The 23,942-nt window shown below is 41.4% G+C and overlaps 1 protein-coding gene across 2 annotated transcripts in view; it reads left to right on the top strand.

Annotated features, from left to right (window-relative positions):
• The window catches only part of LOC126143125 (disks large homolog 5-like), a 420,567-nt gene that overhangs the window by 23,144 nt on the left and 373,481 nt on the right, over nucleotides 1-23,942 (top strand). For both annotated transcript variants that reach the window (XM_049915322.1, XM_049915324.1), the window contains exons 2-3: nucleotides 5,033-5,168; nucleotides 9,871-10,003. In XM_049915322.1, coding sequence (XP_049771279.1) covers nucleotides 5,033-5,168; nucleotides 9,871-10,003 — 269 coding nt within the window. The remainder of the gene's footprint in view (nucleotides 1-5,032; nucleotides 5,169-9,870; nucleotides 10,004-23,942) is intronic.

The following is a 23,942-nucleotide window of genomic DNA, read 5'->3' as shown; positions in this document are numbered from 1 at the left end:
ACTCATCCTCAGTCCCAGAGACTAAATCAGTGAAGTCCTCCCAGCCAGGGAAACCCAAGGAACAGTACGAGAAATCAGAAAAGAAGACCCCCAAGAACAAGGAACTTGTGGTGGCGCCCACACCACTGCTTCCTAAAAGCTCTGCTGGACCCTCACACACAATGGATATAGACTGCTCAGGCAAAAAGTCGGTGGCAGCAGGTGACCCTGAGGCATAAACTGCCTCATTGAACGTTCCAAACCTTCCCAGTCGCACGCTGATGTCATTCTCCAGTGGAATTGCGGCAGTTTTTTGCACCACTTGGCTGAGCTATGGCAACTGTTAAGCTTTACACCTGCTTTCTGCATTGCCCTCCAGGAAACCTGGTTCCCGGCAATGCAGACACCTGCCCCCTGCAACTATAAGGGATATTATATGAACCGTAGCTATTATAATAGTGTCGGGTGGAGTTCACATTTATGTCGTAAACTCGGTCTGTAGTGAAAATGTGTGCCTTCAAACCCCTCTTGAAGCTGTGGCTGTCAGAATATGGATGACACTGGAAATAACTGTCTGCAACGTATATCTCCCTCCAGATGGTGCAGTACCCCTGAATGTATTAGATGCACTGATTTATCAACTCCCTAAACCTTTCCTACTTTTGGGAGATTTTAACGCCCATAACCCCTTGTGGGGTGGCACCGTGGTTACTGGCCGAGGCAGAGCTGTTGAAACTTTACTGACGCAATTCGATCTCTGCCTCCTAAATACTGGGCCTGCCACACATTTGAGTGTGGTTACTTAGTTACTTGACCATTGATTTATCAATTCGCAGCCCAGGACTTTTCCCATCTATCCACTGGAGATCACGTGACGACCTGTGTGGTAGTGACCACTTCCCCATCTTCCTGTCACTGCCCCTGCGTCAGGCCCACAGATGCCTGCCCAGATGGGCTTTAAACAAGGTGGATTGGGAAACTTTAACTTAAACTCTCCCTGACATGGTAACATCGATGTGACGGTTGAACAGGTGATCCCTCGCTCTTTAGGGTGCCCCCCCCCCACCCCCTCCCCATCCCCGGCGAAAAACAGTCCCTTGGTGGTTGCCGGAAATTACTGAGGCAATTAGGCAATTAGTTGGCAAGCTCTACAGTGACATGAGCGGCACTCTTTACAGTATCTGATAGCCTTTAAGCGAGTCCGTACCCGTGTATGCCAGCTTGTAAAACGACGGAAACAGGAGTGTTGGTAGAGGTAGGTGTCGACCATTGGGTGCCATATGTCACCTTCCCATGTCTGGACAAAGATCAGATGTCTTTTTGGGTACCAGACCCCAACAGGTGTCCCTGGTGTTACCATCAATGGCGTGCTCTGTACCGACGCAAACGCGAATGCCGAGCACTGTGTTTGAACCTCTGCGTTGGAGAACTACACCCCCCTCCCCCCCAGCCTTTTGCACCCTGAAACGGCGAGTGGAAAGGGAAGTCCTCTCATTCACTACACGCCACAGTGAACCCTTTAACGCTCCATTTATGGAGTGGGAGCTCCTCAGCGCACTTGCACATTGACCCGGCACAGCTCGTGGGCCGGATTGGATCCGCATTCAGATGATCTCTCTTCTGACTACAAGTGCCATTTCCTCATCATCTTCAACTAGATCTGGTGTGATGGCATCTTTTCATCGCAAGGCGGGAGAACACTGTCGTTCCACTGCTCAAACCCAGTAAAAACCCACTTGATGCGGATAGTAATTGGACCATCAGCCCTACCAATGTTCTTTATAAGCTGCTGGAACATATTGTGTGTTTGTTGTTGGGTTGGGAGATGGAGTCACATGGCCTAATAGCTCCATGTCAGGGCGGTTTCTGCCAGGGTCGCTCTACCACTGCTAATCTTGTGTCCCTCAAGTCTGCCATCCAAACAGCTTTTTTCAGATGCCAACATCTGGTTGCTGTCTTTTTTTACTTCCGTAAAGCATTTGACACGACCTGGTGACATCATATCCTTGCCACATTGTATAAGTGGGGTCTCCACTTATCCAAAACTTCCTCTAGCTCCGTACTCTCTGTGTCCAGGTTGGTGCCTCCCATAATCCGCCCCCCCCCACCCCCCTCCCTCATATTCAGGAGAATGGCATTCCTCAGGGCTCCGTATTGAGTGTGTCTCAATTTTGTAGTGCCAATCAACGGCTTAGCAGCAGCTGTAGGGCTGTCGGTCTCCCCTTCTCTGTATGCAGATGGCTTCTGCGTTTTGTACTGCTCCTCCAGTACTGGTGTTGCTGAGCAGCACCTGCAGGGTGCCATTCACAAGGCACAGTCATGGGCGCTAACCCACAGCTTCCAGTTTCCTGCCGCAAAGTCGTGTGTCGTGCACTTCTGTCAGCGTCGTACCATTCGTCCGGAACCTGAACTTCATCTTATTGATGATCCACTCACTGTAGTGAAGATATAGTGATTCTTAGGACATCCAGAAGCTCAATTGACTTAGTCAGCGTAAGCAGAAGTGCTGGCAGCATCTCAGTGCCTTCCGCTGCCTGAGCAACACCAACTCGGGTGCAGATCGCTCTACGTTGCTGCAGCTCTACAGAGCCCTTGTTCAATCCTGCCTTCACTATGGGAGTCCGGTTTACGGCTCGGTGGTGCCCTCAGCATTGCGTTTAGTCAACCCAGTGCACCACTGTGGCATTTGCCTAGCGACAGGAGCTTTTAGAAAGAGTCGGGTGACCAGTGTCCTGGTGGAGGCCAGAGTCCCTCGATTGTGGATCTGATGTGCACAACTTCTTGACAGTTTTGTTGCACACATTCGTAGCTCCTCTGAGCATCTGAATTACTGTCTTCTTTTCCCGCATGCAGCAGTTTACCTCCCGCATCGGTGGCCAACATTAGGGCTCACGATTTCGGTTCGCGTGTGATCCCTTCTCTCTGAACTGGAGTCCTTCTCTTTACCATCTCTGCTTGAGGTCCATTCACGTACACCTCCACGGTGTATACCTCGGCCGAAGCGTTGTTTGGACCTTTTGCACGGCCCTAAGGACCATTTTAACCCCGACGCTCTCTGCTGTCGCTTCCTCTCAATTCTTGACGTGTACTGGGACTCCGAAGTTGTTTACTCGATGGCTGATGGTAATGTTAGCTTCGCCTATGTTCAGAGACCATATTGAACAGCATTCCTTGCCTGCCAGCTGCAATGTATTTACTGCAGAGCTGGTGGCCATATCTCATCCACTTCAGTACATTCGTTCCTGTTCTGGTAAGCAGTTTCCTCTCTGTTCTGACTCCCTGAGCAGCTTCCGAGCTACCGGCCAGTGCTATCCTCGCCATCCTTTAGTAGCAAACATGCAGGAGGCCACGTCTGCCTGGGAACGGTCCACTTGTTCAGTGGTGTTTGTGTGGACCCCAGGACACGTTGAAATCCCAGGTAACGAACTTGTTGACAGGCTATGCGGAAACCTCCCCTGGAAATGGGTATCTCTGATGAAACTGCCGTGTGTTCTGTCTTATGTCACAAGGTTTTTCAGCTTTGGGAGACGGAGTGACGTAACAGTATGCACAACAAACTGTGTCATTAAGGAGACTGCGAATATGTGGAAGTCTTCCCTGCGGGCGTCTTGCATAGAATCAGTTGTTCTTTGTCGACTCCGTATCGACCGTACGTGGCTCACACCTAGTTACCTCCTCCGTCACGAGGACCCACCTCAATATCGCTGTGGCTTCCAAATTACAGTCGTTCACCTCTTGCTGGACTGCCCACTTTTAGCCGGTCTGTGGCGGACTTTTAAATTTCCCAGCACCCTACCTTCAGTGTTAGGCGACAATGCTCCAACAGTAGCTTTAGTTCTATGTTCTATTTGTGAGGGTGTGTTTTATCATTTGATATGAGTTTTAGGGCCTTTGTCCCTCTGTGTCCTCCACTGTACGGCTTTTAGGGTGGTGGTTTTAATGTAATGCAGAGTGGCTCTCTTCTCCTTTCTATTCTCATGATCAGCCAGCCATGGTAATCTGCATTCTAGTTTCTAATTTATTTTTTCTACTTCAGTAATTGTCGTAAACCTCTTTGTCTCACTTTGACTCGGACACACAAACAAGTGATCGTTACTTAGTTTCTGGAATATGACAGTTTTGTCTCCTGTTAGGATTTTGTATCGACATCTTGCTTCCCGTTGATAGAATTTTTTAAGCATTTCCTTACAGTAATTGACACTTCAGTTTTGTGGCATTTGTTGGGAACAGATCTTTTTCATAGCTAGATGTTAATGCAAAATCAAATACGTTGCAGTCTCATCGTGCCTTGGGATGTATCACAATAAGTCATGTGCCAGTCCTTCCGGATCTCATCTTAACATAATTTACTTCTCACAGAATCATGTTTGTGATGAATTGTAAACAGCCATCTGTGAAGGTGATTATCAAAAGTTGAACAATAGGATTTGAGGCACGGTTGTTGATTTTGGCCATTACAAAAATTGTTAAGTCATATAACAAATCTCTCACACACAATTTCCATTTTTCGCAAGTTTCCTTAAATGCAAGCTGAAAAACCTTAGCCAGTTTCTGGTGAGCTGCTAGAATGAGTATGGTACAACTGGTGTCGTGCTGAAGTGGGGTTGATTGGTTGTGATGACACAGTTCTGTAGCAGTAGCCTGAAGTCTAGTTTAGGGTGAAAGGTGATAACTTGGTCGAGTTGATGAAAGCAATGAATGCGAATGCTAAGTAAAGGTTGTTGTAAGACTGGCATCTAGTATAGTCTAGGTTCATATTTGTTTGTATTTAAACAGTTCACTACAGCCGAACACTGGTTGTGCTGTTGTCATTCTAGTTGTTCGTCTGTTTCTGAGCTGTTTTTTCTAACAGTAACAAATGAAAAACTTTAAAACAGTGGTAACTGTGCATTTCACTAGGTGACACTACTGTGCTGTGTAATTTGCTAAATATTTGTAAATACCCTGATATTTTCTGATGTCTTGTAACTTTTGTATTTATATTATTTCTTTGACTATTAACTTTTATTTTTAACACGGCAAACCAATCGTAATAGCATGTTGTACTATCCAGTGTGTGTAATCCACAAATACGACCAATCATAGAAGAGATGATGATGCGCATCCGTCCAGAAGAGGAGGTGAAGATGATACGGAGACGTGTGGCTATGAGTGAAATGAAAAAGAAGTCTGAATCTGATGAAAAAAATGTAAGTTTGCACTATTTTAAAAAAGTCTCTGTGGTGATTATTTGCTGTTATATATTGTTAGAGGTCTAGTCGTAACAGATCTTCCTATCCATTCTTTTTGCATTAGCGTTACCATTACTGATACACCTGTGATTTTCCTCTGTACTTTATCATTCATAGACTGCTTGAGCAGATAGCAGCAGACCAGAGCAGCAGACCAGATCTATGTCATTCTGTTTTATGTATGTGCTTATTTAACCCAGAAATTGTCATGATGGTGTAAGATGTCTCACCATAACACTATGAATACAAGTAGCTCCAGTACACATGCACACAGAATGTTTTATGAGGCTAGGACAGTTGGTTAGCTGTGGTCTTGCTGAACGCACATATCTGGTATTTGCCTGAAGTGATTTAGGAAAATGACAAAAAGCCAACATCTGGGTGACAGGACAGAGCAAAATATTCCCGAAGATGAAGTCGGTGTCTGTACAACTGCAATGCTTCATTCAGTTGGTTCCAGTTGTTCATTGTTCTTATGTTAATTACATAACCTGCATGTACTCCCTCGATGGTAATATAGGTGAGCCATAATGGTGTGGTTAAAATTTGGGAAATCCAAGAATCTTGGGTTGTTGCCAGATTGTAATCAGTCACTTTCTGCTGCAAGCCTCGGTTCCACTTCAGTGTTCGGTGTGGCAGTGAAATGTTACATGTCTCAGTGATTGGGTATTTTTCATAAGTCTGTATGCCATGTTCTGAGTGAGCAGACTATTATTTCAATAGCTCTGTCTGCAACAAATTTCAGCTGGTAATAGCGAATATACTGTTAATGATTTATTAGAGGAGGAGATGCACTTGGATCGTAAGAAGAGATTCCAAAATCGGATATTGGGTTTTAAGGCATACCCAGATGCAGATACTCGGATCACGATTGAGTAATGAAGAGTAGAGAGAAGTGTAAGATAATCTTCTGGAAGAATCAAAGTGGAAGGAGTTGGATACTGAAGCACTGAGGATGGGCGAGATGTGTTTGAGGTTATCTAAGGCTGTAGATGCTGTGACAAAAAATTCACAGTAGGCAGTTCAGTTGAAGAGGAATGAACTTTCGAAAAAAGGGCAGTCACTTAAGTTGAACAGACAGACATAAAGGCAACGAAAGTGACTGTAAAGAAATGTTGGGTTACAGAAGAAATACAGGGTGAGCGCAAAGTCTTGCCCTGATCATAAAAAATTATAACAGAATAACCATTTGTCATAATAAGTTACATTTGATGCTGTTACATAGGCTAGTGTTACTAGTTGTTGCGACCAGTAGATGGTGCTAGTGCTCCACAACACCAATGCGGTCTGTTAGGTCACGTTAATTGCTGGAGAAATGGCATCAGAGCAGGTGAAAGAGCAATGTGTGCTTTCTTTTCACAAAACGAAATCACCAGTCGGTGTTCGGCGTAAATTTCGGGCTTCCTATGGACGCAGCCCTCCTGACTTTAAATCGGTAAAGCGAGGTATGCAAAGTTTAACGAAACGGGCAGTGTTGAAGATCGTCCTCGAAGTGGCAGGCCTTGTGTAAGTGATGCAACTGTTGATAGTGTTAGACAATCATTTTGACAGAGTCCGTCTAAATCGACTCGTCGATCTTCTTGTGAACTTCAAATATCGCAAGCAAGTGTGGTGAAGATTCTTCGTGAAAGGCTTAGGTTGTGTGCTTACAAAGTGCAAATCTTGCAGGCCTTGCAACCGAATGATTTGCTGACACATGCTGAATTTGCAGCTGAGATTCTAAACAGGATTGATGGTGCTAATGATTACTTAAATCGCATATTCTTTACTGATGTATCCACCTTTCGTGTCAGTGGAATGGTAACGAGGCATAATGTCCATACAAGGGGTTCAGAGTCTCTACATGCTACTGTACAGTTACTGTGAAACAGTGAAAAAATGAATGTTTGGTGTGGCCTCATGCATAACAAGGTTTTTGGTCTGTTTTTCATCACGGAAAAATCCATTACCGCTAACATTTACTTCCATGTTTGGCAACAGTTCATTGCCACACAGTTAGAAGAATATAGACCGTGGATACTTTTCCAGCAAGATGGAGCACCCCCCATTGGGCTTTGATAGTGTGTGATTTCCTGGATGAAACATTTCCGGATCGGTGGCTTGCAAAGAACGGTCCAACACCCTGGCCACCCTGCTCTCCAGATATTACGCCCCTTCACCTTTTTTTCTGGGGCTATATCGAGGACAGTCTTCGTCACACCAGTTGCTGACATTGATGAACTGAAGGCTAGGATACAAGTTGCTGTGGATACCGTGACAGAATACATGTTACGAAACACCTGGTGGGAATGTGAATACCACCTCAACATTCTCCAAGCTACCGAGGGAGCACACATTGTGGTTTACTAACATAAGTGGTCTAAAAAAACTAGTAACTATGTAACGGCATCAAATGTAAATTATTATGTACTTTCAACATAGCAGCACAGTCAGCAATTGTGATAATCTAATATATAAGAAACTATCAGCCTCGATTGTGGTAATGAAACAAACCTTTACCTAGGTTTCAGCCCAAATAATTGAGGCTTCTTCAGAAGATTCACCTGAATCTATAATTTGTCTAAGAGGGCATGGTCTAGAAATAAGACATGCCCTCTTAGACAAATTATAGATTCAGGTATATATTCTGAAGACGGGTCAATTATTTGGGCTGAAACCTAGGTAAAGATTGGTTTCATTACCGCAATCAAGGCTGATAGTTTCTTATATATTAGTAAATTATTATGTCAAATGGTTATTCTGTAATAAATTGTTTTAATCATAGCTGCACTAGTTGGAACACTCTCCCATAACCTCCAGGCCTCGATCTTCCCTAATTGCTGTCCTCCATCTGCCTCTGCCCACTTCTCTTCTCCCCCTCTGTAGCACTGCACACCAGTGTGCATGGGTCAGTGAAGTGGTGAAATGCACCTATTCTAAACTCGCCAAATTACTTGTGCTCGAGCTACAGAAAGTGGTAGTAGTTGGGGTAATTCACTGACAACTTCAGGGAATTGCTTCCGATGTATGAACACATAGGCTAAGAAGTGCACTGTCCAGTGAAGGAGGTTATGTAGAGTAACATAGTGCTTTTTAATTTCATTTATCTTCAGTAAAATTTGTAAGCAAATGTGGTGCCATATTATGTCTGAATTACCTTCATTCAAATATTTCTTGGAATAGTCTTTCGCCAGCCGGAGTGGCCGTGCGGTTCTAGGCGCTAGAGTCTGGAGTCGAGCGACCGCTACAGTCGCAGGTTCGAATCCTGTCTCAGGCATGGATGTGTAGGATGTCCTTAGGTTAGTTAGGTTCAATTAGTTCTAAGTTCTAGGTGACTGATGGCCTCAGAAGGTAAGTCACATAGTGCTTAGAGCCTTTTGAATCAATAGTCTTTCATTGTGACATTCTCAACCATTTTGTTTCAAATACTACTTCCAAATCAGTTTAAAGCTGATGTGACATTCTTTTGGTTTTGGCTGACACTATTTTTGAATACTGAGGCGAGTATTTTTTGTACTGTAGAACAATAAAAATTCATTAGTAAATTTGTTGTGTGCTACTTTACCTTTCCTTCATACTGTGTTCTAATAACTTTTCTCAGTATGAATAAAATATATAGTAAATTATTACATATTCCTGTTGTTACAGAGTATTAATATTGAACATGCTATTCATATTGAACATTATACTGGGTGTACATAAAGTCCAGGAACACTTTAAATTATTTATTGCACACGAACTAAATATTGTACAGATGTCATGCATATTGCATTTTGAAGAGAAACTCTGAAAGGTGCGTTTTTTTTGCAAGCATTCAGTATGCAAACCGTGAGTGACTCGGCAGATGTCAATATGGTAATAGAATTCTTGCCATGCCCGTACCAGTGTGGCAGTCACTTCTTGTATTCTCCCGGAGCTCTTCTACGTTGAGTGGTAGAAGCAGTACGTACACCAGATCATTAATTTGTCCCCATAGAAAAAAAAGGCTCTCACAGTGCGATTTGGCAATTGGGGTAGCCATTTCATGAAGCAGCTGTCCCCTTCTGTAACACGGCCGTGTTTTGGCTAGCACTGACTATTGGCAAATTGCCAAACTACGCTATGGCTGTATATATATGTGGGGGGGGGGGGGGGGGGGGGGGGGGGGGAGAGAGAGACTTTGAGTTTCTCTTCAAAATGACATATGTATGATATCTGTACAGTGTTTGGTTCTTGTGCAGTAAATAATTGAAAGTGTTCCCGGTCTTGATGCACACCCTGTATTCATATTTCTTAGCAAACTTGTTTACAATGCTAGCTCAATGTGTAATAACCACCATTAAATCAAGTGGCAACTAAAAGTGTTTAATTAGCAGCCATGGAAGTTAGATAAATAAAACTTGCTCTCACATACAACAAAAAATTACTTCTGGAAAATTTGGAATTTCAACCTGGAAATCTCAGAAATTGTATGATGAGTCATCACCTTGAGCTTTTTTGCATGTTGATTGTTTTCCATATTTCTCAGCACTGACAGACAGTTTACTAAATTTATTGAAAATATTTATATAGTATGTCTGTCTTCCATAAACAGCTATCTGATGACTGACACTGGTCTAACAGTCCAGTTGTCATTACATTCAAGCCAAACCCACAAAAATAACAACTAATTATTAATAATGCTGCATTTTATTTCTTGCAGTCAAAGGAAGAAGAAAGGTTAGCGTTGCTAAGAGAATACAAAGCATTAAAAATGGAAGTCCAGGAAAAGAAAGCAAAGGAATTAGCACAAAAGGAGAGGATAGAATCTCTTAAAAGAGAGATCAAAGAAAAACGTACGTCTTTTCCAATGTTGGTTAGTTAATGCCTTGTAATATGCAATAGTTGATTTTAATTATTATTAATATTACTATTACTAGTAGTGTTTCAATATTTATACCACCATACTGCTGAAATTCAGTCCCAGTAGTGATCATTCAAATGGTGTCATAAACTGTTTTTGAGAGTGTGCTACAGAAAGTGCTAAAGTTGGAGAAAAATGTATGAGAATTCAGGCAAAGGAATTGCTAAAAGTATATAGACATGGGCACCATTAAAAGGATAGACTGCTTAAATACTACTTTGATGGTTGCTAGAAAGTTTTTCCTTTACTGCAGTGTAATTGATGTGCTGCTACTCTGTCAGAAGATTATAGGCATCTCTGCAATCATCCAATATCTTTCTTAGAAGCAGAGCCACATGACATCATCTGAAAATCTTTTTGGAAGGTTTCACATCGACATATATGCATTATTCCATCCAGGAATTTCCAGTGTTATGCATTCCCACATGTTGCATGATGTTGAAGAAAGAGCGGGGAGGAGGGGGGGGGGGGGTTAGAGAGAGAGAGAGAGAGAGAGAGAGAGAGAGAGAGAGAGAGAGAGAGAGAGAGAGACTGAAGGTCATCAGTAAAGAACATGTAACTAACATTTCACAATTTGTTGTGATCAACCATAAAGGAACTAGTAGTACATTGGTAATAAAAAAATACATGCATAATAAATATACTCATTTCAAAGATGTTTCCTTTTCAGTGTATTATACTTAAACTATCTTGTCTACCGTGATCAATTCGATGAGATGATAGGAGTTATACAGTTGCTCTCAGATCCGCAGCACTGTAGCAGATGTGATTTCATGTCAACATCTAGATAGTTCTTTGCTCCAGGAATGCATCATTTTCACTTTTTGTCTTCATTTTACAACTCCTTTTAGACACATTCATTGTGATCAACCATTCTTCAGAGACCTTTAATGTGTGACAAAATTAGTGTTGCTTGCAAATGTCAAATTTTTGAATTGTTCTCCTTGCATTTTGATTCCCTTGCCAAATTTTTCTGTTGTCCTCCACTGCTTGTTCAGTCTACCTATTGAATAGCATTGGGGATAGGCTACAAACCTGATTCACTCCATTCTTGATCACTGCTTCCCTTTCGTGTCCTCAGACTCACAGCTGCATTCTGGTTTTTTATAAAAGTTGTAAATAGTCTTTTGCTCCATTTTTTAATTATACAACTTTCAGTATTTCAAATAGTGTATTCCAGTCAAATTTGTCAAAAGAATTCATGTAAATCTACAAATGCTATAAACACTGATTTGCCTTTCTTTAACCAATCTTCTAAGATAAATGGCAGGATCAGTATTGCCTCATATGGTCCTACATTTCTCCAGGGAGATGTGATTATTCAGAAGTAATGACAAGGATGGGCTTTCTGTAAGTTCTGGTAGAAGTCTTGTCTGTATGTAGCCACTTTGTCAGTGACATTGTTGTCAAGGTTATGCAGTGCACACAGCCAAAGAAAGTGTCAGGACTGTTTGACTGGTGAAATGAAAGCTTTGAAAAAACTTGACTAATGCCAAATGAAAAGGCAGAGTAACAGGCGGAATATAATGCCCAATTAAGTCCCACCTCCAAGGTGTCATTGAGGCAAACAGTATCACTTTTGTGAGGAGTGCCAAAGACAATCACACAGTTGGCTATGGTGCTGAGTCTTCTCCCCACCCCACCCCCCCACCCCCTCCCCTTTTCCCCACAGCATGACACAGCAGGTAATGTCTGTTTGCCATGGGAATTAAAGGTGACAATGTCAGCTTGTCCTCAGGAAATGTAATCTGTCATTTTTGTATTGGCCTTGTCTGCAATTTCGTAGACACAGCCTTTGATCCCATAAAAGCATTATAACTGCCATATTTTGAAGGTAAAAACAGTCATACTCGGCAATCTACACATTGTGATTTCACTATTTCTTGGTTGACATTGCGTGATGGGCTAACAGCTTGAAAGTAAGGAAATTATTCAGTATTATGTGAATGAAAAGGTGTATACAGGGTTGTCCATTGATCGTGACTAGGCCAAATATCTCATGAAATGAGCGTCAAACGAAAAAACTACAAAGAACGAAACTTGTTTAGCTTGAATGGGGAAACCAGACGGCACTATGGTTGGCTCGCTAGATGGCGCTGCCATAGGTCAAACAGATATCAACTGTGTTTTTTAAAATAGGAACCCCCATTTTTATTACATATTCGTGTAGTATGTACAGAAATATGAATGTTTTAGTTGGACCACTTTTTTCGCTTTGTAATAGATGGCGCTGTAATAGTCACAAACGTATAAGTATGTGGTATCACGTAACTTTCCGCCAGTGCGAATGGTATTTGCTTCGGGATGCATTACCTGTGTTAAAAGGGACTGTTCACAAATTGCGGAAAAGGTTGATATCGTGTTGACGTATGGCTATTGTGATCAAAATGCCCAATGGGCGTGTGCTATGTATGCTGCTCAGTATCCTGTACGACATCATCCAAGTGTCCAGACCGTTCGCCAGATAGTTACCTTATTTAAGGAAACAGTTAGTGTTCAGCCACATGTGAAACGTCAACCACGACCTGCAACAAATGATGATGCCCAAGTAGGTGTTTTAGCTGCTGTTGTGGTTAATCTGCACATCAGTAGCAGACAAATTGAGCGAGAATCGGGTAGCAGACAAATTGAGCGAGAATTGGGAATCTCAAAAACATCTGTGTTGAGAATGCTACAACAACATCAGTTGCACCCGTACCATATTTCTGTGCACCAGGAATTACATGGCAACGACTTTGAACGTCGTATACAGCTCTGCCACTGGGCACAAGAGAAATTACGGGATGATGACAGATTTTTGCACGCGTTCTATTTTACGACGAAGCGTCATTCACCAACAGCGGTAACGTAAACCGGCATAATGTGCACTATTGGGCAACGGAAAATCCACAGAGGCTCTGAAAAGTGGTACATCAGCGACCTTGGCGGGTTAATGTATGGTGTGGCATTATGGGAGCAAGGATAATTGGCCCCCATTTTATCGATGGCAATCTGAATGGCGCAATGTATGCTGATTTCCTACGTAATGTTCTACCGATGTTACTACAAGATGTTTCACTGCATGACAGAATGGCAATGTACTTCCAACATGATGGATGTCCAGCACATAGCTGGCGTGCGGTTGAAGCGGTATTGAATAGCATATTTCATGACAGGTGGATTGGTCGTCGAAGCACCATACCGTGGCCCGCACGTTCACCAGATCTGACGTCTCCGGATTTATGTCTGTGGGGGAAGTTGTAGGATATTTGCTATCGTGATCCACCGACAACGCCTGACAACATGCGTCAGCGCATTGTCAATGCATGTGCGAACATTACGGAAGGCGAACTACTTGCTGTTGAGAGGAATGTTGTTACAGGTATTGCCAAATGCATTGAGGTTGACTGACATGATTTTGAGCATTTATTGCATTAATGTGGTATTTACAGGTAATCATGCTGTAACAGCATGCATTCTCAGAAATAAGTTCACAAAGGTACATGTATCACATTGGAGCAACTGAAATAAAATGTTCAAATGTACCTACGTTCTGTATTTTAATATAAAAAACCTACCGGTTACCAACTGTTCGTCTAAAATTGAGCCATGTGTTTGTGACTATTACAGCACCATCTATCACAAAGTGGTCCAACTAAAACATTCATATTTCTTTACGTACTGCACAAATATGTAATAAAAAGTGGGGGTTCCTATTTAAAAAAATGCAGTTGATATCTATTTGACCTATGGTAGTGCCGTCTAGCGGGCCAACCATAGCGCCATCTGCTTTCCCCCTTCAAGCTAGACAAGTTTCGTTCTTTGTAGTTCTTTTGTTTGATGCTTATTTCGAGAGATATTTGGCCCAGTCATGATCAATGGACCTCCCTGTATAGTTGAAGCTTACATTTGTACTGGCTCATAAAATTGTTCAAACAGTGCCTAAATATTTAGCACTCTATGAAAGATTAATATTCAGAAGTTGGTAACAAAATGGTGATGCAGCGGTGTCTTATTCTGATTGTAACTGTAAGTCTTCTGTTAGCAATATGGAGCTGGTTGTTTAATAGGACCGTACCAAGACATTAGTTTTCAGGACAATGAAAAACATGAAACACTGCATAAAAATTGTCAACATATAATTTGAAGATTGGTTTGCTGTAGCACCAACTGATATTTGTTTTTTATATTCTGTCATATTTGCTGGGCATCTACTTTCCACTAACTTCTAGTGATAAACCAGCAGAATCACAGAGGACAATAGTAACATTTCAAAACAATGTCAACGACATATAAAGAAACACAATTAGTTATTTCAGGCAGTTCCATAACGGAGATGATGATGACTTTTGATTTCATTTCCGTGAAACAGATGCATTGTAAGAGTTATTAGCACATGCCACTTCATCACTCATAGCTTTCTTCATAACCAGTTTGTGGTTCATACTCTCCCAAGTTCCAAAAGCTTGTCACTTGACAGTAACATTAGATAGATGTTAGTCAGACAAATGTCCCAGTGCTCAAAACTATGAATTCCTCTAGTGAGACAGTCTAGTGTTTGGTTATGTTGGAAAAAAGGTGAGAAGAGATTAGAGAGACATCACAAAGAACTGCAGTTGGAGAGAACAGAATATGTGGATGAAGAAAGGTGAGTACTCAAGGAATGTGAATTTTAAAATTTTCCTGGCGAATTGACTGTTCAATCAAATCTCGGGCTTGCAGCCGGTCATCATTCAATACTTCGCACGATATTTCAACTGGGCACCTGCCGGTCATCTTCAGGTGAGCCGTCGCAAACTGGTGAAAATGTCCTCCGTTCCGCAATATATATAGCGTACTGTAACTATTCTGCGCATACGTTTGGAGCTACCGTTCTTTTTTTCTGAATCACTGATTGTTCACTCCTTTGAAAGATTGAACTCCATGAATTAGTTCAAGAGCGGATCCCCCATCTCTAGTGTTAATGTTAGAAAGATGTATAGAAATGTATCCATATGTAATGGATTAGGAATGGGACATGGGCAGAAAAGGTCAAACAAGCAAGAAAGTCATAGCGTTGTTTTTATTTTTAATCTGTTACACAATTTATTCAATACGAGCACCAGAGACATCGAGATGCTGTGTCTGTGAAATGATGCGATCGACAGTTGGCCGCAGCAGTTCTGGTAAAATCTGAGCAACGTATTTCTGTTTACTGGCCTTCAGAGCACATAGAGACCAAATGTGTCCCAGGTAAACACATTATTTTAGATCTTCCCAGAACCAAGTCATGTGGTTTCATATCTCGAAGGCCATGCATCTAGAAAATCTCTAGACATAAAACGATCACGGAAGGTTGCATTAAGCAGATCTTTCATCGGGCGAGCGACACGAGATGTTGCTCCATCTTGCATGAAAACAGTGGCTTCCACAGAGTTCTCTTCAAAAGCAGGAATCGTGCTGTAAGAGGACATCTCGATAATATGAATTCGTCACTGTATAGGTACTCACGACTGCACATTACACTATTTCATACAGAAAGGACAATGGCTCTTGAGTATAACACAAGGTTTAGCAGTACCCCAAATTCGGCTGTGCTGTGCATTCACTGCACCCTGTAGTGTAAAATGTGCCTCATTGCTTCATATGATGTCAGGCCATATGTCATAAAATTTGATCTGTGCCAGAAACCGAAGAGCAAATTCAGAATGCTGCTGATTCAGAGATTCCAGTCACTGCACTGTCTGGATGTTGTGCAGATACTAGTGTAAAATAAAACTCAAAACTTTCCGTACTGTTGACCATGGGATAGAAAATTTTCGTGACACAGCCCAAGCACTAGCACCATCTGGGGAATGTACTGCACAGTCAGCTACAAAAAAAGCACCTCGTCAATACAGCACGGATGCCATACTGTCGTACAAGGTACAGTGCCAGATTTACACCTGGTGGCCAAAAGTGAACCAAGTTTTTTCCAGGTGTTGACAGATGTGAAAATTACTGAACTATCAGTTTAATAAGTCACAGCTGCAAAATACTAACGTGAATTCTTTACAGATGAATGAAAAAACTAGTAGAAGCCGACCTCGGGGAAGATCAGTTTGGTTTCCGTCGAAATATCGGAATCACAGCATGCGTTCTCAAAAATGAGTTCACAAAGGTACATGTGTCACATTGGAACAACCGAAATAAAATGTTCAAACGTACCTATGTTCTATATTTTAATTTAAAAAACCTACCTGCTACCCACTGTTCGTCTAAAATAGTGAGCCATATGTTTGTGACTTATGTTAGAAGAAAGATTACGGAAAGACAAACATAAGTTTCTAGCATTAGTGGACTTAGAGAAAGCTTTTGACAATGTTGACTGGAATACTCTTTCAAATTCTGAAGGCGGCAGGGGTGAAATACAGGGAGTGAAAGGCTATTTACAATTTGTACAGAAATCAGATGGCAGTTATAAGAGTCGAGGGACATGAAAGGGAAGCAGTGGTTGGGAAGGGGGTGAGACAGGGTTGTAGCCTCTCCCTGATGCTATTCAATCTGTATATTGAGCAAGCTGTAAAGGAAACAAAAGAAAAAATCGGAGTAGGTATTTAAATCCATGGAGAAGAATTAAAAAGTTTGAGGTTCGCCGATGACATTGTAATTGTCAGAGACAGCAAGAGCAGTTGAACGGAATGGGCGGTGTCTTGAAGGGAGGATATAAGATGAACATCAATAAAAGCAAAACGAGGATTATGGAATGTAGTCGAATTAAATCAGTTGATGCTGAGGGTATTAGATTAGGAAGTAAGACACACAAAGTAGTAAAGGAATTTTGCTATTTGGGGAGCAAAATAACCGATGATGGTCGAAGTAGAGGGGATATAACATGTAGACTGGCAATGGGAAGGAAAGCGTTTCTGAAGAAGAGAAATTTGTTAACATCAAGTATAGATTTAAATGTCAGGAAGTCGTTTCTGAAAGTATTTGTATGGAGTGTAGCTGTGTATGGAAGTGAAACGTGGATGATAAATAGTTTGGACAAGAAGAGAATAGAAGCTTTCGAAATGTGGTGCTACAGAAGAATGCTGATAATTAGACGGGTAGATCACACAACTAATGAGGAGATACTGAATAGAATTGCGGAGAAGAGGAGTTTGTGGCACAACTTGACAAGGAGGGGGGACTGGTTGGTAGGACATGTTCTGAGGCATCAGGGGACCATAAATTTAGCTTTGGAGGGCAGCGTGAAGGGTAAAAATCTTAGAGGGAGACCAAGAGATGAATACACTTAGCAGATTCATAGGGATGTAGGTTGCAGTACGTACTGGGAGACGAAGCTGCTTGCACAGGATAGAGTAGCATGGAGAGCTGCATCAAACCAGTATCAGGACTGAAGACAACAACCAACAACAACAACAACAACAACAACTACTACTACTACTACTACTACTACTACTACTACTACTACTACTACTACTACCACTACTACTACTACTACTATAAATAATTCACTCTGTGCTGTCTAGACTAAGAACAGATAAACAATATAAGGCAGTGAGAAAGTAGAGGATAGGCTGCAGCAGGTGGAGCATGCAGTCATTCGAGCAAGCCAGTGGATGTGGAGCAAGAGCTAGTGCATTCTGTACTGGTATTTTGAGTTCTGTCACGGGGAGAATTTTCTCAGAGAATGCTATTTAAGTTGTAAGAGAGAAATGCTTGTTTAGACACACAAGTGGTGTGGCTCTGTGGGTAAGTTCCTTGCTTCACATGCAAAGATATGGGACAGATCCCCATTTAGTCTTGATGTTTCCTTCATTTCACGTACTGTCTCTTTCTCCTCTGGACAACTGTCTCTTAATGTGGAAAAATACCAGTTGTGCAGTGGTATGGTGTGCGTCGAAGTTTAACACACCTCGACTCGCTAGGAAGAAAACGGCATCCCACCTCAAACAGGACCGCGTCTAGTAAACCACTACGGTGTTGAAGACAATCTGTAGGATAAGGACAACTGTAATTTTTTGTGTTAAAATAATCAGTTGTGTAGCAGTTGTCTTAAAAAGCAGTGCCCCAAAATGTTGTTTCCTCCCCATGCATAGACAGGACTATTTATGAGTCAATGCAGGTTGTCAGTAAAATAGTTCAGTGTAACTGGACAAAGCTAATGATGTTTTTCTTATTATAACATATCACTTCATAAAAGTGATAACTTACTACCTGTACCAGATGTAGAAGTATGAAACAGGAATTCCCCTATAGATAGTGTTAGTCATCAGTGTAGGGCCTGTGAGACCGCGTCTGCAGCTCCATCTGCTTCCTGAAACGGCTGATGACGAATGTCAGTGCACACGAATCCAAGTTCCGTACATCGGTATCTGTTTCAAACCTGTAAACTTGTCAAGTTTTTTGCTTACAAACTAAGAGTTACGGACAAGATTCATTTTTTTGATGTGAGAAAAGAGCGTGGGAAACCACCAAAAAAGTTAGAAGACAACCAATTGCAGGTTTTGAAGATAATGGGGAGTGGGTGAGGATGATGGGCAGTGATACTCAAACTCAACAGGAACCCCCAGAACAATTGAATGGAACTCAAAAAGCCATTTCTTTTTGGTTGAAAGCTATGCGAAGGATGCAGAAAGTGGGAAAATTGGTTCAGCATGAACTGAATGAAATACGGAAAGCAGATCAAAAGACCACTTGGGAAATACTACTCACCAGATAAAAAGAAAGTCGTTTCTCCATCAAATAGCGACAGGTGATGAAAAATGGATAATTTTGAGAATACTAAGTGTTGTAAATCAAATGTGAATCCAGGCAAACCATAGACATCCAGTGTGAGACCAAATTGCTTTGGAAAAAGACGATACTCTGTTTGGTAGGACCAGAAGAATGTCATCTATTATGAGCTGCTAAAATCTGGTGAAGCCAATCACACTGATCACTGCCAACAATAAATGATCTATTTAATTCGAGAATTAAGTAAAAAATGACCAAAATAGGGAAAAATACAAGTCGTATTGCTCCGTGATAACACCCCATCTCACAGAAAAATGGGTCAGGGAAATGACCCAGGCATTCAGTTGAGAAATACTAGGGCATGCTGCTTAGTTTTCAGACTTGGCTTCGTCCTATTATCATCTATTTGCATCACTGGGACACGCTTTTACTGAACAACGCTTAAATTCATATGAAAATGTATGAAAATGTCTCACTGACTGGTTCTTTTCGAAAGAACTACTGTTGTTGTTGTTGTTGTTGTTGTTGGTTTTTTTTTTTTTTTTTTTTTTTTTTTTTTCATGGCATTCATAGCCTGCTGGAGAGGTGGGAGAAATGTATAAACAGCAATAGAAATTATTTTGAATGAAATATTGTCAGTCAGTTTCAAACAGATGTGTAATTATTGCAGCCAAATTCCAGTGACATACAGTACTTATACAACTGCTATGTTTCCAGTGAGTGATCGTCATCAGCACATAGGAATTTTGCTAAGTGGGTAATAAGTGAGAAGTAGAGAATTTGTTTAAATGTGCATGAAATCGGGAGGACGGACATCTTGTTTCCACAAGCAACTGGTTACCACAATACAGCACTCTGTGGAGATTCACCACTTCTCAGAGACAGCACTGCCCCAGAGAACCCTGAAGCTCGCAACAAAAAAGGAAAGCAGAAGATACATTGTGTCTAGCCCATAAATTGGAAAGACTGGTCATTTAATGTGAACAATGTTAATGTTTATGGACTGAAATGTAGTAAAAGAAGTGTTTCCTGCTGCAATATTCAATGAATATTACAATGTTTTGTGAAGAAGGTAAGCTAACCTTAGCAAAGCAAAAGGGGATCTCAGGTAATTGTATTATGGTTCTTATACCCTTTCAACTCATTCCTAATTTAACTACAAATTAACTGAGGCAGAACACAGGTAACATTTCATTTATGGCATTCACATCAGAACTATCAATATTACTGAAATTTCAACTGCTATAGCAGTAATGTGTGACAAGCTGGGAGTTTTGGTCGGACAGGAAGTGTGTTAAGATAGCCGAAGTTATGGCGACCGCTCGTGTAAAAGGGCCCTCGTAGTTCTGTTGGTACATTGTTATATATAAGTGAACCGAGCAATTGGTAACATAAGAAGAAAATTCTCTCTTGTCGTACTAATAATCCTGTGAAATTACCGTATTTACTCGAATCTAAGCCGCACTTTTTTTCCGGTTTTTGTAATCCTAAAAACCGCCTGCGGCTTAGAATCGAGTGCAAAGCAAGTGGAAGTTATGAAAAATGTTGGTACGTGCCGCCACAACTAACTTCTGCCGTCGAATATATGTAGCGCTTTGCAGGCATGCTTTGTAGGCACAAAGATAAATACTGGCGCCAAAACCTCTGCGTCAGTAAATAAATAAAAAAAAATAGTGGAAGACGAGCTTTTTTTCTCCGCCGCGAGTTTCGACCACTGCATTTTCATACATTATCCAACGAAGTAAATACAAATTCCGTATTGTTCATCTTCGAATGTAGCACAATTTCAGTATACTACGAAAATCTGACTGGCAAGACTGTTTGGGATGTTTGTCAATATGGCCAACTCTACGTTCTGAATTTTTTCCTATCTGTGAGAAGAGATGGTTGCTAATAGGAACCTGATGAAATTTGAATCACATACAGTATTCTCTTCACCATAAGAATAGTATGAATATAAACATTTTGCCATGTATTCTTTCGTGTTTGCTGCTATCACATTTAAGTCCTGTCTGCCTAAAACTACGAAACTAGAGTGAGACAACAGCAGATGCGGAAGAACATACGTATCGTGTCATGTTTATATTCGTATTATTCTTATGTCTAATAGTGATAGTCAGAAATGAAGCACGGCAAGTGACTAGATTTTTAAATCTAAGATGACTCTAATTTCTGTGCAGAATTTGATGTAATAAAGAAGCGGCCGCAAAGATTTTCAAACAGAGAAAAATTTTCGCCTAACTCTCGTTCAGAACATATTCTATCATACGCAGTCAATTATTTGATTCTTGTTGAACATTATCAAAGAAAGCAGCAGTGTAAGTAACAACAAATAGCAGTCTCTTGCCATTGTTTCGCTAATGAGATGATTCCTCTCTCTCCCTCTCTCTCTCTCTCTCTCTTTTTTTTTTTTTAGAATGCGACAAACAATGCATGACACAGTGCAGTAATGCATTTTCATCTTAAGAGTGACGCAAACACCTATAACAAAGAAAACGCAAAATAAGCAAAATAAGCAATCGATTAAAACCAGACGAAGCACGTGAAAAAGGAAGGGTATCCGTATAAATACAGACGGAGCACCTGACTCATAGCAATGGCTACGTGGTAAAGCTTAACTGCTAAGCTTACGACTCGAACCAAACTACTGTAGCTGTATCATCATTCGTTTGACCTAAATTGTCTCATATTACAATGGACCAACTTTGTTTCGATTTGGAGGTGCGGCCTAAAACTTTTCTCTCCCCTTGAATTTCGAGTCTCAAATTTCATGTGCGGCTTAGATTCGGGAAATTTTTTCTTCCTTTATTTCGAGTCTCATTTTTCAGGTGCGGCTTAGATTCGAGTAAATACGGTACAATAATACTACAATCTCTGTTACTAGGAGCAGCAGTCTTCACCATCAGAAACTCCTTCCGTGGTCGAAAAATTTATAGCAGAACAGGAGGTGGTGATCGCAAAACTCGCGGAGTCTCGCATCTCGGCACCACCTGAACCGACGCCAGATGTAGGATTGTATGCTGAACTGATTGAGGCAGAAGTTCACAACGTAGCCCTGAAAAAGCAGTTGAAAGAGAATGAATCTAATATTGAACTGGCCACTGAAAGTCTGGTGCAGAATACTATGGTAAGTACTATGAGACTTCCCAGATTCATTACTTTTTGTGAATAGTTCGCAAAGAAATGTGGACAGTTGTCATGTTAACAGAGCATGTTATCACCCTGTCACTGAAAATCTGAAAAAATTACTTAAATGTTTGTGCTGTTGTGGTTGTGGTCTCTAATCAAAAGATAAGTTTGATGCAGCTCTCCACAGCTGCCTATCACATGAAAGCATCTTCATTTCTAAATAACTGATGCGGACTCCATCCGTTTGAACCTGCTTATTGTAGTCATCCCTTGTTCTCTCCTACAGTTTTTACCCCTCGCACTTCCCTCCGTTAGAAAATTGACAATCCCTTCGTGCCTCAGGATGTGTTCTACCAACTGATCTGGTATTTTAGCCAAGTTGTGCCATAAATTTCTTGTTTCTCCAATTTAGTTCATTAGTTATTTGATCTGCCCATATAATCTTCCTTCTCGTCCAAACCATATTACATGTCTGCACAATGCTACACACCATATGAATATCTGAAGGAAAGACTTCCCAACCCTTAAATTTATCTTAAATCTTAGGAAACTGCTTTTTTTCCCCAAAATTTAATACTTTCTCCCAGACAAGAAACAAATTGTTTATAAACAGAAGAAATGTGTTTAGAGTCTTGAAATGAATACTTCAGTATATACAACACATTATTCCATTCATCCCACTACAGATGCAGTTCTTTGAAATAGGAAATGTATTGTCAATCTCATAGGAAAAGAGCATACTTCAACAACATGTTCTATCAGTATGAATGTGATACTCCTGCATCTGTTTTATGACTTGACTTCATTGCATGTAAGTGAACTAGATTGTGGCAATTTTTTGTGGAGATTATAATACCAGACCTGATCGTATCCCCAGCAAATAAAACAAATTGCATTTATACACCAAGGCAATTACTGATCGCAAACTTTCACTTGGCTGCCGGTTGTAGAATGCTGGGAGTAGAGGCTCGCATACGGCTCGTAGCACATTGGCTGTTGCGACAAGCTCCACCTCCTTCTCATAGGACAGCCAGCTTACAGCTGCAGCTTATAAAAGAAATGGAATAAGCATCACCTTAATGTTTGAGTAATTGAAAACAGTTATTACTACAATATAAGTATTACTTCCAAAAACAATGAGGAATGTGTAGGTAGAACTAAAATCTTACAAAACTAGTTGCTTCCACTGCAGTTGTCCATGGTTGTGTCCATGCTAGTCGACAGATTCGGTGGTGCTGGATGGACACGTGTTAATGACAGTGTTGTCAACGGCAATTTTCATCACACTGATGCGCCTCCAGTAATCTTCCTCCAGCTCTCACATTTTCAACAGTAAGGTTCCCACCCTCACTGGTGATAGACTGATAGGCAGCATTGGCGAGATTTGACATGTTTCCGGCAGAGATATCCGAGGTAGCATAGTGGTTTGCAATGTGGACTCGCATTTGGCAGGACGACAGTTCAATCCTGTGTCCAGCCATCCTGATTTAGGTTTTCCAAGATTTCCCTAAATCGCTTCAGGCAAATGCCGAGGTGGTTTCTTTGAAAGGGCATGGCCGACTTCATTCCCCATCCTTTCCTAATCCGATGAGACTGATGACCTCGCTATTTGGTGCCTTCCCCCAAATCAACCCCCCCCCCCCCTCTCCCCCTTCTCAGCAGAGATATCCCTCATAACATTTTGTTCTCTGAATTGTCGTTTCAGTTTGGCCTGTGCAAACTCGGTTGCATTCAGATTGCAGTTGTATGGTGGCAACTAAATAAAATTTAATGAAAACAAAATATGATCCCTTTCCACAAAACAAATAATTAACAAACTTTATACTCAACACCCCTTCTGGCTGCGTTTCTGCCATTCACAAAATCAAGCTGACTCGGACATAAGTTGCAAATTCCCGTATTGCACAAACTTTCTCGTGTATACATTTGCATAGTTCTAATGAAATATCACATTCTCAGCTTATGTATGCCATCCCTCGATCCCTCCATCCCTCGATCCCTCCATCCCTCGATCCCTCCATCCCTCGATCCCTCGATCCCTCGATCCCCCCCATCCTTCGATC

This window comes from Schistocerca cancellata, unplaced genomic scaffold (genome assembly GCF_023864275.1).
Source record: "Schistocerca cancellata isolate TAMUIC-IGC-003103 unplaced genomic scaffold, iqSchCanc2.1 HiC_scaffold_782, whole genome shotgun sequence".
NCBI classification, from domain to species: Eukaryota; Metazoa; Arthropoda; class Insecta; order Orthoptera; family Acrididae; genus Schistocerca; species Schistocerca cancellata.
The sequence above is the reverse complement of the archived record's forward strand: the minus strand, read 5'-3'. Positions and strand labels throughout refer to the sequence as shown.